General features: G+C 50.6%; 1 protein-coding gene across 2 annotated transcripts; it reads right to left on the reverse strand.

Annotated features, from left to right (window-relative positions):
* Positions 1-949: 949 nt before the first annotated feature.
* On the reverse strand, positions 950-12,031 carry Kcne1 (potassium voltage-gated channel subfamily E regulatory subunit 1). 2 transcript variants are annotated; one of them, XM_021210123.1, is made up of 2 exons: positions 11,882-12,031; positions 950-1,620 (listed from the first exon to the last, which is right to left on the reverse strand). In XM_021210123.1, the coding sequence occupies exon 2, from the start codon at positions 1,580-1,582 to the stop codon at positions 1,193-1,195; it is 390 nt and encodes a 129-aa protein (XP_021065782.1). In that variant the 5' UTR covers positions 1,583-1,620; positions 11,882-12,031; the 3' UTR covers positions 950-1,192. The 2 variants fall into 2 exon arrangements, with proteins under 2 accessions (XP_021065782.1, XP_021065783.1); XM_021210124.2 differs by lacking the exon at positions 11,882-12,031 and adding an exon at positions 11,404-11,516 and having other exon boundaries at positions 959-1,620.
* Positions 12,032-12,430: the final 399 nt, after the last annotated feature.

A 12,430-nucleotide genomic window follows, 5' to 3' on the forward strand; every position in this document is an offset into this window, starting at 1 on the left:
TCCTCTGTCTCAACTCTACATGAAGCAATTTCTGTCCAGACTGAACTGTAAGGGGTATCGGGAGGGAGTGTACATGGGGGCGGGGAGAGTGGGAGGATTGTGGGGGTCAGGGGTGTTTGGAAAAGGAATGCAGAAAAGATGCAATAAGGGTGGAGTGGGAGTCAGGAGGACAGAGGGCAGAATCACGGCTGTGAACACAACAAGGACAGAGGTGACACTGTATAGATACTGATTCTGTGGCTTTAGCAGGGACCAAAATAAGCAGTGGCTGCAGGGAATATGGGTGAAAGGCTCTTTCTTATGAAGTGGACAGGTGGGCAGTACAGGAAGGTGAGGGTCCTGCCTCCTCAGTACCACCTGAGAGTGTGTCACTGCCTCCATCAAAGCTACCTCAAGTCTGTCAGTGCCATTAAGTGGGACAGGGAGCACAGAGAGCACAGCCTTCCCAGGACAGGGAGGATGGAGAGCACACCCTTCCCAGGACAGGGAGGATGGGGAGCACACACTTTCCAGGAAAGGGAGGATGGAGAGCACACATTTCCCAGGACAGGGAGGATGGGGAGCACACCCTTCCCAGGACAGGGAGAATGGGAAGCACACCCTTCCCAGGACAGGGAGGATGGAGAGCACACCCTTCCCAGGACAGGGAGGATGGGGAGCACACCCTTCCCAGGACAGGGAGGATGGGGAGCACACCCTTCCCAGGACAGGGAGGATGGAGAGCACACACTTTCCAGGAAAGGGAAGATGGAGAGCACACATTTCCCAGGACAGGGAGAATGGGAAGCACACCCTTCCCAGGACAGGGAGGATGGAGTGCACACCCTTCCCAGGACAGGGAGGATGGAGAGCACACCCATCCCATTTCAAAACCTGCTTACAAACTGGACTCATCATGTCCATGTCTCCCATCAGAACTTAGTCTCGTGACACAGCTACTGTGGAGAGATTTGGGGAAACTCAGCTTGTATTTCTCAGAGCCATGTTGTCTGGGACCCTGCTAGATTTACAAAGACAAGGACAGGCACTGCAGAATAAATTGTCTACTATAGAAAGAATGCAATTTCAGAAAACTGGTGTCATTAATTCACCCCTCACAGTCTTTCACAAAAACTCAGTTGTGCCCCTGCAATAAAGGCTATGGCAGGCGTGCGACTAGAAAGACCCGCTTGTCACCTGTAAGGTGTGGGGTTCACGACAATGGCTTCAGTTCCGGAAGGTGTGTGGCAGGCTGTTCTACGGCTGCCTGGTTTTCAATGACATAGCAAGCTCTGAAGCTCTCCAGGACTCGGGCCTGGAAGACGGCCTTGCCTTTCTCCTGCCAGGCATCTGACTCGATGTACACGTTGAAAGGGTCGTGCGAGTGCTCCAGCTTCTTGGATCGGATGTAACTCAGCATGATGCCCAGGGTGAAGAAGCCGAAGAAGCCCAGCACCATGAGGATGTAGAGCGCCTCCAGCTTGCTGTCATCTCGGAGCTGAGACTTACGAGCCAGGCCTGACACGTTGCCACCCTGTTCGGCTGTCTCCTGCCACAGCCTGGCCAGAAAGGGCAGAACAGTTGTGGAATTGGACAGGCTCATCCTAGGCGTCAAGGTTTCCCTGATGCAGAGCAAAACTCCTGAAAGGAAAAGGCAACTTAGAATCAAAAAGCATGATTGGCTACCTCCCACCCTTGCACACAGTTCTTGGCCTGATTGGCTACCTCCCACACATGCACACAATTCTATCGGGGATGGCAGGCATGAGCAGACATCCTCCCACAGTATGCACTGTCAGGAGTCTCCCTGGCCTGTCAATCAATTGGTAACTCAATTAGCAGACCTCCCATGCTCTGACAGGCGACCATTGGGATGAGTCTCATCAACATAGCTTACTTCACATTGCCATGTCGTGTGTCATTACGATACAGAGCCATGTATCTCATTGGCTCTCTTTCCTCTTCCTGTTACCACTGACTTTACAGCCCATTAATACTGCTGCCCACTCCCCCTTCAAAAGAAAACTATGGTGGCCACTCAATCCGCAAACAAAGCAGATGGCCTGGCAAATAGCTCAGTGGTGAAAGTGCTGGTTAAACCTAGGCCTAACGCCCTGAGTTCCATCCCTGCCTCCCGCACTGTGGGACGAGAGAACTGACTCCTGCAAACCCCCACATGTACACCCCCACCACCACATACACATACATACACACAAACACAAAATAAATTAATAAGGTAATTTTAAAAACTTTAAAAGACAAAAAGAGCACCAGAAAAACAAAAACAAAAACAAAAACAAAAACAAAAAAAACAGAGGCAGGAGGATCCCTGTGAGTTTGGGTCTGCAGAATGAGTTCCGGGGCAGCCAGGGCTACATAGTGAGAGCCTGTCTCAAAAAGATATAAATTATAAGCAAAAGAGAAACAGCCTCATTCCGGTTCTATCCACCTGAAACTGACTTCTACCTTATACAGCCCTTCCTGGTGGCTGCAGTGATTTAAGTGAGAATCTGCCCCATAGTCTCGTGTAACTGAGCACTTGGTCCTGGGTCTGTAGCACTGTCGCGGAAGTTGTAGAACTTTTAGGATGTGACGGCTTGGTGGAGGAAACGCAGAACGTTGGGAAGGTTTTGAGGGCTTACAGACTTGGCCACTTCTGGTTCACTCTCTGCTTCCTGTATGCAGATGAAGATGTGAGCGCTCAGTTGCCTGCCGACACGCCTCCCCAGCCTTATGGACTCTCTGAAACCGTAAGTCAAGAGAAACCCTTTCTTCCATAGGCCATTTGTGTTCATTGTGTTTACCATAGCAACCAACAAGGAACCACAGTGGTTTCCATAACCACTCAGCTGAAGGGGCTGTCAGGGCACCTTTGGATGGAATGTGCAATGGGTGGTTGCTATAGTGGGAAGGTGTCCCCTAAAGTCCACATGCTGGGAAGCTGGTTCTCAGTGTAACAGTGTTGGGCGAGAAGACTACTGAAGGTGATTATGTCACAAAGATGCTGGCCCTTGTGAATAAATGAGTCCATTTATAGACTAGTGGAAGGTGATTGTGTCACAAGGGTGCTGGCCCTTGTGAATAGATGAATCCATTTATAGATGAATGTGTTATTGACAGAGGGCTCTTATTGTCCAGTCACTCATTCATGGATATATGGGGTGTCTTTGTCTACCTTGCTCTGTCTTGCCATATCATGGTATAGTACCAAGCTTTACCAGATACAGAACACATGGCCACACTGCACTGTTGGACATCTTCAGAACTGTGACACAAACAAAGCTTTGTTCCTTATAAACTATGCAGGCACAGTACTTGGATCTGGGGGGTGAGGGGCTGTTTCTCCGTGGATGTCTCTTAGGGTAGCTGGGCTCCCTGAGTGAAAGACAAACGCTATAACGTAGCACCCCGTGGAAGGTGTGCTAAGTGTCCAATACTCCAATCGGAGGACCTGGTAGGTAGGCGTTCAGCGTGCTGACCTTCCTTCTCCGATCACCCCCTCCAGTGAGTGACTGGTGGCCCCTGAAGAACACATCACTCCTCACATGATGATTTCTCATCTGAACACCCAGGCTTGGTCACTGTGAGAAGTGTCTCCCTGTAACTGTAGGATTCTGTCAGATATTTTGTGGGTCCTAAGAACCCTCCCTAGGTGGCCATCAGATCACTGATGAGTGAAAACTTATTTTCCTTTGGGGTGGGTGTGGGGTAAATGTCACCTTCTACCCCTCTCTCCTGTTTGGAAGCAGAAGCCTAGAGATGTGTCGTTCAATTCAAAACTGACCACTAGGAGTTTGCCAGGCTTGAGGTGGTCCAACCTCATCTCCTCGGAATCTCCTGGCAGCCAAGTAGAATATGTCCATGAGGTCCCCTTAGTGACTTTTGTAGCTAGAGGCAAAGGCATGTTTGGGACACAGTTTCTGGCCGGAATCACCATGCAAAGAAAGTTTAACATGCACCAGGGCAGCTCAGCGTCCCCCAGCTAGCATGGGGACTGTGACATTGACCAACATCATCCCTGGGACAACCAGCCACCCCGGAAGTCTCAGCCCACTCTGGGTTGGGTCTATAGCTGCTACTTTGTAGAACTGGCTTAATTTAAAAATGAGCCTGAGGGGCTGGAGAGATGGCTCAGTGGTTAAGAGCACTGGATGCTCCTCCAGGGGACCCGAGTTCAATTCCCAGCAGCCACGTGGCAGCTCACAACTGTCTGGAATCCAGCTTCAAGTGAGTTGACACCTTCACACTGCAGGCAAAACACCAGTCCACGTAAAATGAGAGTAAACAAATCATTTTTAACGATGAACCCGGCCCCAAGTGAAGACGCTTTGTGCTTCCCGAGGCCTCCTTGCTCTACACGCCACCGTTGACCGTTAGTCCCCACCCCCTCCCTCTCCTGCCAGCCTCACCCTGGTGACCACACCTGCTCCTTCAGAATCCTACACATGGCCTTGACCCCGGCTCTCCCATCTCAGCACAAGAGCCATGGGGCAGTGCTCATCAAATTTTCCCTTTGGCCATTTCCAGGCCGCTCCAACGCAGAACTCCAGCTGCAGCCCATCAATCCCCCTCCTGCATCTCGATGAGCTCAACAGCCACGGCCTCCACATGAATACCACAGCACATCCTACCACAGCAGCCCCAAGCGAGGGCCTTCATCTGCCCCTTGTTATCTTCAGAAGGAAATGGTCTGTCCAGAGCACAGCTGTGGATGGGCTCTGAGGTTGAGGACCGCAGCTCCATTCCTCCATTGCTGTCACTGTCCTCGGGAGCCACGCCTCCAGTCTTTCTGGCCCTTCACTGAACTCTCCACTTGTCCTTGTGTCTTTGCATGTTTCCAGTTCAGACTGGCCCCACAATGTGTTACTCATACTTGGAGAATGAGACCCCCCCCAGCTCAAACTTTGTTTCTGAGACCTCCTTTGGTCCATAAGGCTAGGTTAGCATCATTCTGATTGACGCTGCCAACTTCATCCCAGTCAAGATCTTTAGACTCCATCTCTACTCATCCAAGCTGGTGACTGGCCCACAGCCGCACAAGAGCTACCCAGGAACATTATTGAGCATTTAGTGAACATTTATCATCAAAACGTAATACTGTCCCACACACAGGGCCTGGCTCTCTAAAACCTGCTTATTTTAATTAAAAGAAGCCATCAAGCTAGCTTCAGAGCTTTAGTTGTCTCCCACCCAAACCCACTCTTTTTTATGTCTTTTTTTATAGATTTATTATATATATATATATATGTATGTATGTATGTGTATATGTATGTGTATATGTATATGTATATGAATATACCAATGCTCTCTTCAGACACACACCAGAAGACAGCTTCAGATTCCATTAAGGATGGTTGTGAGTCACCATGTGGTTGCTGGGAATTGAACTCAGGACCTCTGGGAGAGCAGCCAGTGCTCTTAACCACTGAGCCATCTCTCCAGCCCCCAAACCCACTCCTAAAGGAACAGAACGTGCTCAGACTTTGGCCTCCCGCCTCCCACTTTGGATTCCGGCTCTGTAACTTCATGGATACGTGATCCTAGAACTGTCCCTCAGCCTCTCTTGGCCGTGTCCTTTCCTCTCTGTAGAACAGGAAAACCCAACAGCAGCATTTCCAAGCTGTTTGATCACTGATCAAGCATGGAACACGCCAGTGCTGGTTGACGTGTACTGGTCCTGAGTACGGATGTGGCTGGTTGATCTTGGCTGCCCACTTGACAGGACTGAGAGACAACTAGACTATTGGCAATGCACACCTCTGGGTATGTGTGGGAGGATCTTTCCAGAGGTGATTAGATCATGAATGCTTTGACTTAATCAATGGTTTGGTCCATAAATGAATTCAAAATTTGAACAAACTAACAGGATGCGTTGGAACTGTAGCGGATGAAGCTGAGTCGAAGAGTGTGGGTCATTTTCAAAGGGTTTTGTTTTTGTTTTTGTTTTTTGTTTTTTGTTTTTTTGGGTTTTTTTTTTTTTTTTTTTTTTTTTTTTGGCACTCCTTGCTATTTCTGGGCTGCAGGCTGAGGTGAACAGGTCTGTTTTAACTGTGCGCTCTTCTGCCTCTCCATGCAATGGTGGGCGCCAAATAACAGTTGATCAAAACCTCTGCAATGTGAGCCAAGGTGAATCCAGAATTGTTGTCGTAGGCATTTGTCTCGCAAAAGAAAATGGCTGGCGCTGGGAGGTCGCTGGGTCTTCTGAGGTCTTTTGGTTTTCCTTCCCACATGGCCTCCAAGACTCAGAGACTTTAGGTTTAGGTCTCATTTCGCCATGGTCAACACTGTGGCTCTCTTCGGACATTCTGGAGAGAGCTGTCGTGACTGAGAAATGAAGCTCATCTCTCTGAGCCTCTGAGGCCTGTTAGGGGTGAGAAGGCCGGAAGGCACAGCATACTTCCGAATCCTCAACAAAGCCGAAATCTAGCCCCATTCTGAGCAGGGGAATCGGGCAGGAATTGTCTGGAAACTAATGCATCAAAAGCTCTTCGCACAGTGATCCCTCCCTAAGTGCCTGGGACCATTAAGGGAGGCTCAGGGCCTTGCCACAGAGAAGAGTGGACCCCGAGCTGATGGGCACCATTTTATTTCCAAAAGAAATAACCAGCTAGCAACCCTGCCACCACTTTCTGTCAGGGAGTTCTTACAGAACAGTGACTATGTGGGGGAACATATGTTAACTGGTTTGGAATCAATAACTCCACACGGGAAACTAATTTCAGAGTCAATTCTGTATTTAATTTATACTTGAGGGTTTACTAAAAAGACCTATTACTTAAAACCAGATGGAAATTTCTGTGGCCAGAAGAAACAGACCCAAACATCTGTTTCACCCCCCCACCCCCACCCTGGGCCCCCATGCCCTCCCTCTTCTCAGGGCCATAGTGTAGCTTGCCTGAGAAGTGCCTGGTACACTGCTCACCTCAGGGGCTTCTGCACCCCTAAGACTTAGGTGGAGACTGGAAATTTGCATGTCAAATGTCTTCTGGAGTCCCCAGAGCTGCCCTGGGCACCAGGCCCACTAGCTTTGAGAAATTCTGTGGAGCTCAGGGAATAATGATGCTTAGATCTTACCCCTGGTGCAGCTCTGGGTCCCCATCTTGGCACTGGACCTTTAAAAAGCTTCCAGCTATGGTTTAAATGTGTCCCCAGAGCACGTGCTGAGAGATGGGGCCTTTAAATGGATGGTTCAGGGCTGGGCAACCTCCCCGCTTCCTTCTACCTTCCACCATGGGATAGCACCAAAAGATGTCTCCAGCCAGATGTGAACCACTGACCTTGGCTTCCAGGACAGTAGAAAGGAATTTTTCTCTTGACAGTGTCTCCCGTAGTTCTGCACTGGCCTTGAACTCAACGTGTACTGAGGGTGACCTTGAACTCCCAAAGCTCTTGCCTCTACCTCCCCAGCGCCAGGATTCTAGATTAGGTCACCACACCAAGTTTATGCTGCAGAGGATTGAACCCAGGGCCTGGCGCAGAGTGATGAGCACACCATCTATGAGCTATACTCCTGGCCGGAAATGAACTCCTTGGGTATTGTTCAGCCTGGATATTTTTGTCCCAAACAGACCTCTGTACTCCCAACTGGCACATCTTACAGTCAGGGTAGAGGCGTCTGGGCTGCGCAGTGGACAGTTAGAAAACGGACTGAGGGTCATTTCTGCAGAACACCTGGCAGAGTTAATGGCCAAAGACATAAATTGTGGCGCCGTGGCGGAATCCCCACACTGTCTTTGTTTTCCAGATCTCTCTTGGTCTTGCGTGCTCCCCCAGAACGTGCCATCTTTGCTTGCTCATGGTAACTCACCCTGGCACCTAAAACCACGATTAGCTTTGGGCTAGGCTAGAAAAGCCAGCCTGGTTGCCTCCCTTTCAAATCGCAGCTCTCCAGGTTTGTGGAAACTGTTTTGTTCGCTATAGTTAATGCCTCGTGTTGCCCTTGCTGGTGCTCCCGGTACCCAGCAGAGCCTGCAGGTCGTTGTATATTTCCAATACTAAGGATTCTGAGTCAGTCAGTGGCCTTGTGACGGGCCTGGTGGAAAAGTCACAGTCCAATCTGCACACCATTATGGCGCTTATGTCAGGTTCTCCAAGTTCACTGCCATTACAGTGCCAAAGCACACACTGCACAGCGGCCCTGGTGTCAGACTGTTGGGTCTGAGTGGGCGTGGAGATCCAACCATTTTAATTTACAGAGACCTGGGCCCCATAGTACTGTGATGAGTGGCCCCAAGGTTATCTCTCTTGGCAAAACCCAGGAGATTTCATCTTTTAGCTACAGGCTCCCCTTTTACCTAGAGGAGGGAGTTCCCAGGACCTTGTACAGAGGAGACAGGCTCCTTAGACTCAAAGGCACTGAGAACCAGCCACTTCTCGGGTACACTTGGGTCTCACACGTGAGGACTGGCTTCTTCCCTAAATGTTCCCTAAGCTATTAGAAGTTAGCCCTGTCCTTAGGACTCCACAGACAGCTCTGCCCCGAGAGCCATGGCTCTGGGTCACTGGTACTGGAACAGCCCAGCTTCAGACACAGCTAACCTGGGGCTCAGCTTGGACTGGACATTCTCACACTGGCACTGACACTGAAGATGCTAGGGTTTGAAGCAGGGGCATTGTCCGCAGTTAGAATAGTGCCCGTGTGGTTTTTCCTGGAAAGCTCAGACCCAGAGCTTCAGGTCCCAAGTCACTCAGGACATGGGGCTCTGGCGGTTGGGTGGAACGAAACATCTGTGAGTGGGGCCCGAGTGGCCCCTGGTGCACCCGTCTGCAATCCTGCCCCCAGCCCGTGTGCTCTGGCTATGTTACCTATCAGCACTGATAACAGTATGGAAGCTTCCGGAACAGAGGCTTTCCAGCACTGGCAACATTCTGAGGACTTGATGACTGGTTCACCCAGCAAGGGTTTCTCGAGCCGTTTAAGCTCCAAGATAGACAGGCGCGATGAGGGTCACAGTCAGAGCTGAGGTCTGTTCCCTGCCCCACTCAGGTTTGGGTGAGGCGGAGAGCACCCCCTAGTCACGCCTTATCTCAGTGGAATGGGGTACATTCTTGTTCCTAGTGACAGGGTTCTGTGACAGTCCCTCAGCAAGACTCGGGGGCAGAGTCACGGAAGCATTTGGCTCCATGTATTTTAAGAAGTAGGATGAGTGTGAAGGCAGTTCTAGACAGGGAGATCTGGGTGACTGTGACCTTGGCCGAGCCTAGAATTCACACTGGTTGACCTTGGAAGCAACTGTCTATTGCTAGTGCCTTCATTTCAACCCCATGTCCAAATCCTGGAAACAATATGCTATATATATATGCCCTTATCAAGCAAGAAGCCTACAGGGGCCTCCAGGCCCTCCGGGCAGCAAGCTGGCTGTACCGTGGCCTTCTGTCCTTCCTTGGGGGACTGAGGCCAACAGGGCTTCTCTGGGACTAAGTGTGGAGACCCAGAACCACTGCCCTCAGACTGGGAGACTGCTGTCTGCCACCTCCTGCCTGGCTCCCTGGGGGCTGCAGCCTCTGAGTCTGGTCCTATTTCCCTCGGCTTCCCCAGAGCTTCCCATGGGTGACAGACAGGAAGCTGGGTGTGAGGACTGGAAAGGCAAACGGGACGAAACGCCCAGAAGATCCAGGGAGGGAGGAGTATGAGAATTTTGGATAAAGAACAAATGATGGCTGAGGTATTAAATCGAGGAGTCAGGAGCTGTACTCCGCAACTCAGGTAAAACCAGGGAGCCTCAACTTCCCCTCTAAGGGCCTGGGATGGCGAGCTTTCCCTACTGCATCGTGCACACACCACAGGGTTGTACGCAACATCAAATAACCCTGCGATGGCCTTTGTCCCTGCTTTCTTCAAGAGCACGTGCAGGGCATCTCTCTGCTACAGGCCCTTCAAAGGCTAGATGGAATGATAAACTGTGAGAACACTGGCTGTCGGCCCCTCATGGTGCCAGTCTGTCCCACCCAGAGTAGGAGAAAGGTTTTGCTATGTAAAGAGAGGGAACCCCTAGAGTTTGACCAGAACCACTGCATTTGGGGAGTATCCTGTGAGCTTATTCCTGTTAAAATTTATAGGTTTTTATTTTTATAATTTTGTTGCATGATACAATTTCTTTATCTACATGGCTCACTAACTTATCTCTAAAAAGATTTAAGTGGTTATTGGTGCAATGTACTTTTGCCTGGCACCTTGTCTCTCCGTAATGCTCACCCTACCATCCTTTCCCATAGCGTTGTATGTTTGTGTGTAGTGTAGTTTTCTTCGTTACTGTGCTTGCTGTTGGATGTTCATCTTCCCACCGAAGGGTAAGCTTCCTAAGCAGCGTTTCTGCACAGGCTGTTTTTCATTCTGCCCAGAACAGCTGGAACAGAATCTGCATCTGGTGGGAATGCGGTAATCATTCATCAGAAGCAGGCGAGCATGCATGAATGCACGGATGCCTCCATGCATGAATGCACGGATGCCTCGAGTTCCATCCAGCTCCCAGAATGAGCGACCACACAGGCAGCCGCTTCCCCCAGAGACACTGGCAGCATGTGCGAATCTCTCTGAGGTCCTTCAAGAGCTTATGCTTTAGAAATGATTCCTAATCCATCAAAGGCAAGATCTGTAGGGTGGTGCCAGGACCGGTTCCTTGGGGATTTGCGGTGCCCTCCTCATTGACTGGGAAAACCAAACAGGTGAGGAAGATAGAGGTGTTTGGCCTCAGTCAAGTTCACATTGTATCCAAGAATCAGAGCAGCCTGGTGAACCTAGCAAAGGCCCCATCAGGGACCACAGATGGCAGCTACAATTGGTTACAGTCTTACTCTACAGGGGTGGACATTACTTCCTATGCTGAAATGAGCTATCAGTCCACACAGACACAGCCCAGGGCAGGGGATGCATTAGATGACCCAAAGGGCCCTCCCTCCCCTAATTGCTCTTTACCTCAGTGGCGTGCAGTGGGGATTAGGGATTAGGCACACACCATAGCTGTCACCTGGGTTTCTTCTAGAAGCTTTCCATTCCCTCATTACTGCAACCATGTTTTCCACATCCCATGCCTTTCCCACGGCAAATAAATAAATAAATAAATAAAAGCCCAAACCCAAAGAAGCTTCCTGATCAAAATAATTAAATAAATAAATAGATGGTAAAAATAAAATCAGGTTCTTTGTGGCCTGTGTGCTTCAAGTATTGCTGAATTGGGGGTGGGGGAGGCTGAGGACTGGAGATGGTGGTTTTAATTTTCATTTGATGCATTTAGATATTTTCCAAATTTTCTCTGAGAATGTCAATGAGTTAATAATAAAAGCAGAATGTTTTCCTGTAACTTTCCTGTAAGTGAAGACAGGCAGAGAGGGGACTGGCTACGAGTTAAATCCCTGTCCCCTGTATGCTGTGTGCCTGTAGGCCAAGACTGGTCCCTAGCAGGGTACCTGTTGCCCCTTACTTACCTGGGTCTAGAAGCCAAGGGATCCTGGTGTGCGGCGGGATCCTTGGTGTGTGTGCCTGTGTGCCGGGGTCTAGGACCGACAAGCCCAGAGGCACTCCAGCATGTTGCTTTGGATGGGCGGAGCCTCACGGAGCCCTGGGGCTTCCAGCCGGCTTGGCTTGGCTTGGCTTGCGATCTGCCAGCCTGGGTCTCTGAAGTTACCCAGCCCACCCTCCACCCTCCACCCTGCACGCTGCTCTCAGTCCCAAAGGCAGGAAGCACTTTAACTCCCGCGGGTGGGCTTAGGGCTGGCAGACAGTCTGTGGGAGAATAAAGAGGACAGACCGGGGCAGCACCGGAAAAACACCCTGTTAAATAGCTCCAAACACATGCACCTCCGAGATGGCTCAGAACCTCTCCAGATCCCTTTATCTTAACACCCTGCTGGTCCCCTGTGGCTCCGAGGCTATTCTACAAGGCTATCTTGAGCATCTACTTACTGGGTGCCTGGTCCTGGATGAACGGTGCAGAGGTGGCTAAACGGTGGGGGCTCTGCTGTGGGCAGTCAGTTGCTGGAGGAACTCCAGCCCTGGCACCACCTCCGAAGTTCTCAGGCAAGTATGAACCGCCTTTCTCTCCCAGCAGGAGCAAGCTCTGAAGTTGCTCAGGTGACTTCCTGGTCAGTTTCATAGCTTGCCCACCCGCCTGACAGAGGTGAGTCAGCAGGGGCAGCTCCGGTGAAAGGGCTTGGCTTGGCTGGCAGATGAGATACAGAGGCAGGCTTCTGACCTACAGCTAAAGGACACAGCCAAGGGTCACTGCCCCCCCCCCATGGTCTTCCTCATCTGGTCACTTCTAAGGCCCACAGCTCCTATGTGCTCCTGGGGATAATTGGCTGCAACTGAAGGCCCTCCCACAGGCCTACTTGCAACATTCCAAGATAATATTCCTGTTGACAAAGGCAGATGGGGAGCTGCGGCCATGTGGGTGGCAGAATCCAGGTACTGAGCCACACGGAGAGCACTAGACCGCCTCCAGCTTTTAATGTG

The sequence above is a fragment of the Mus pahari genome, chromosome 12 (assembly GCF_900095145.1).
Source record: "Mus pahari chromosome 12, PAHARI_EIJ_v1.1, whole genome shotgun sequence".
NCBI lineage: Eukaryota > Metazoa > Chordata > Mammalia > Rodentia > Muridae > Mus > Mus pahari.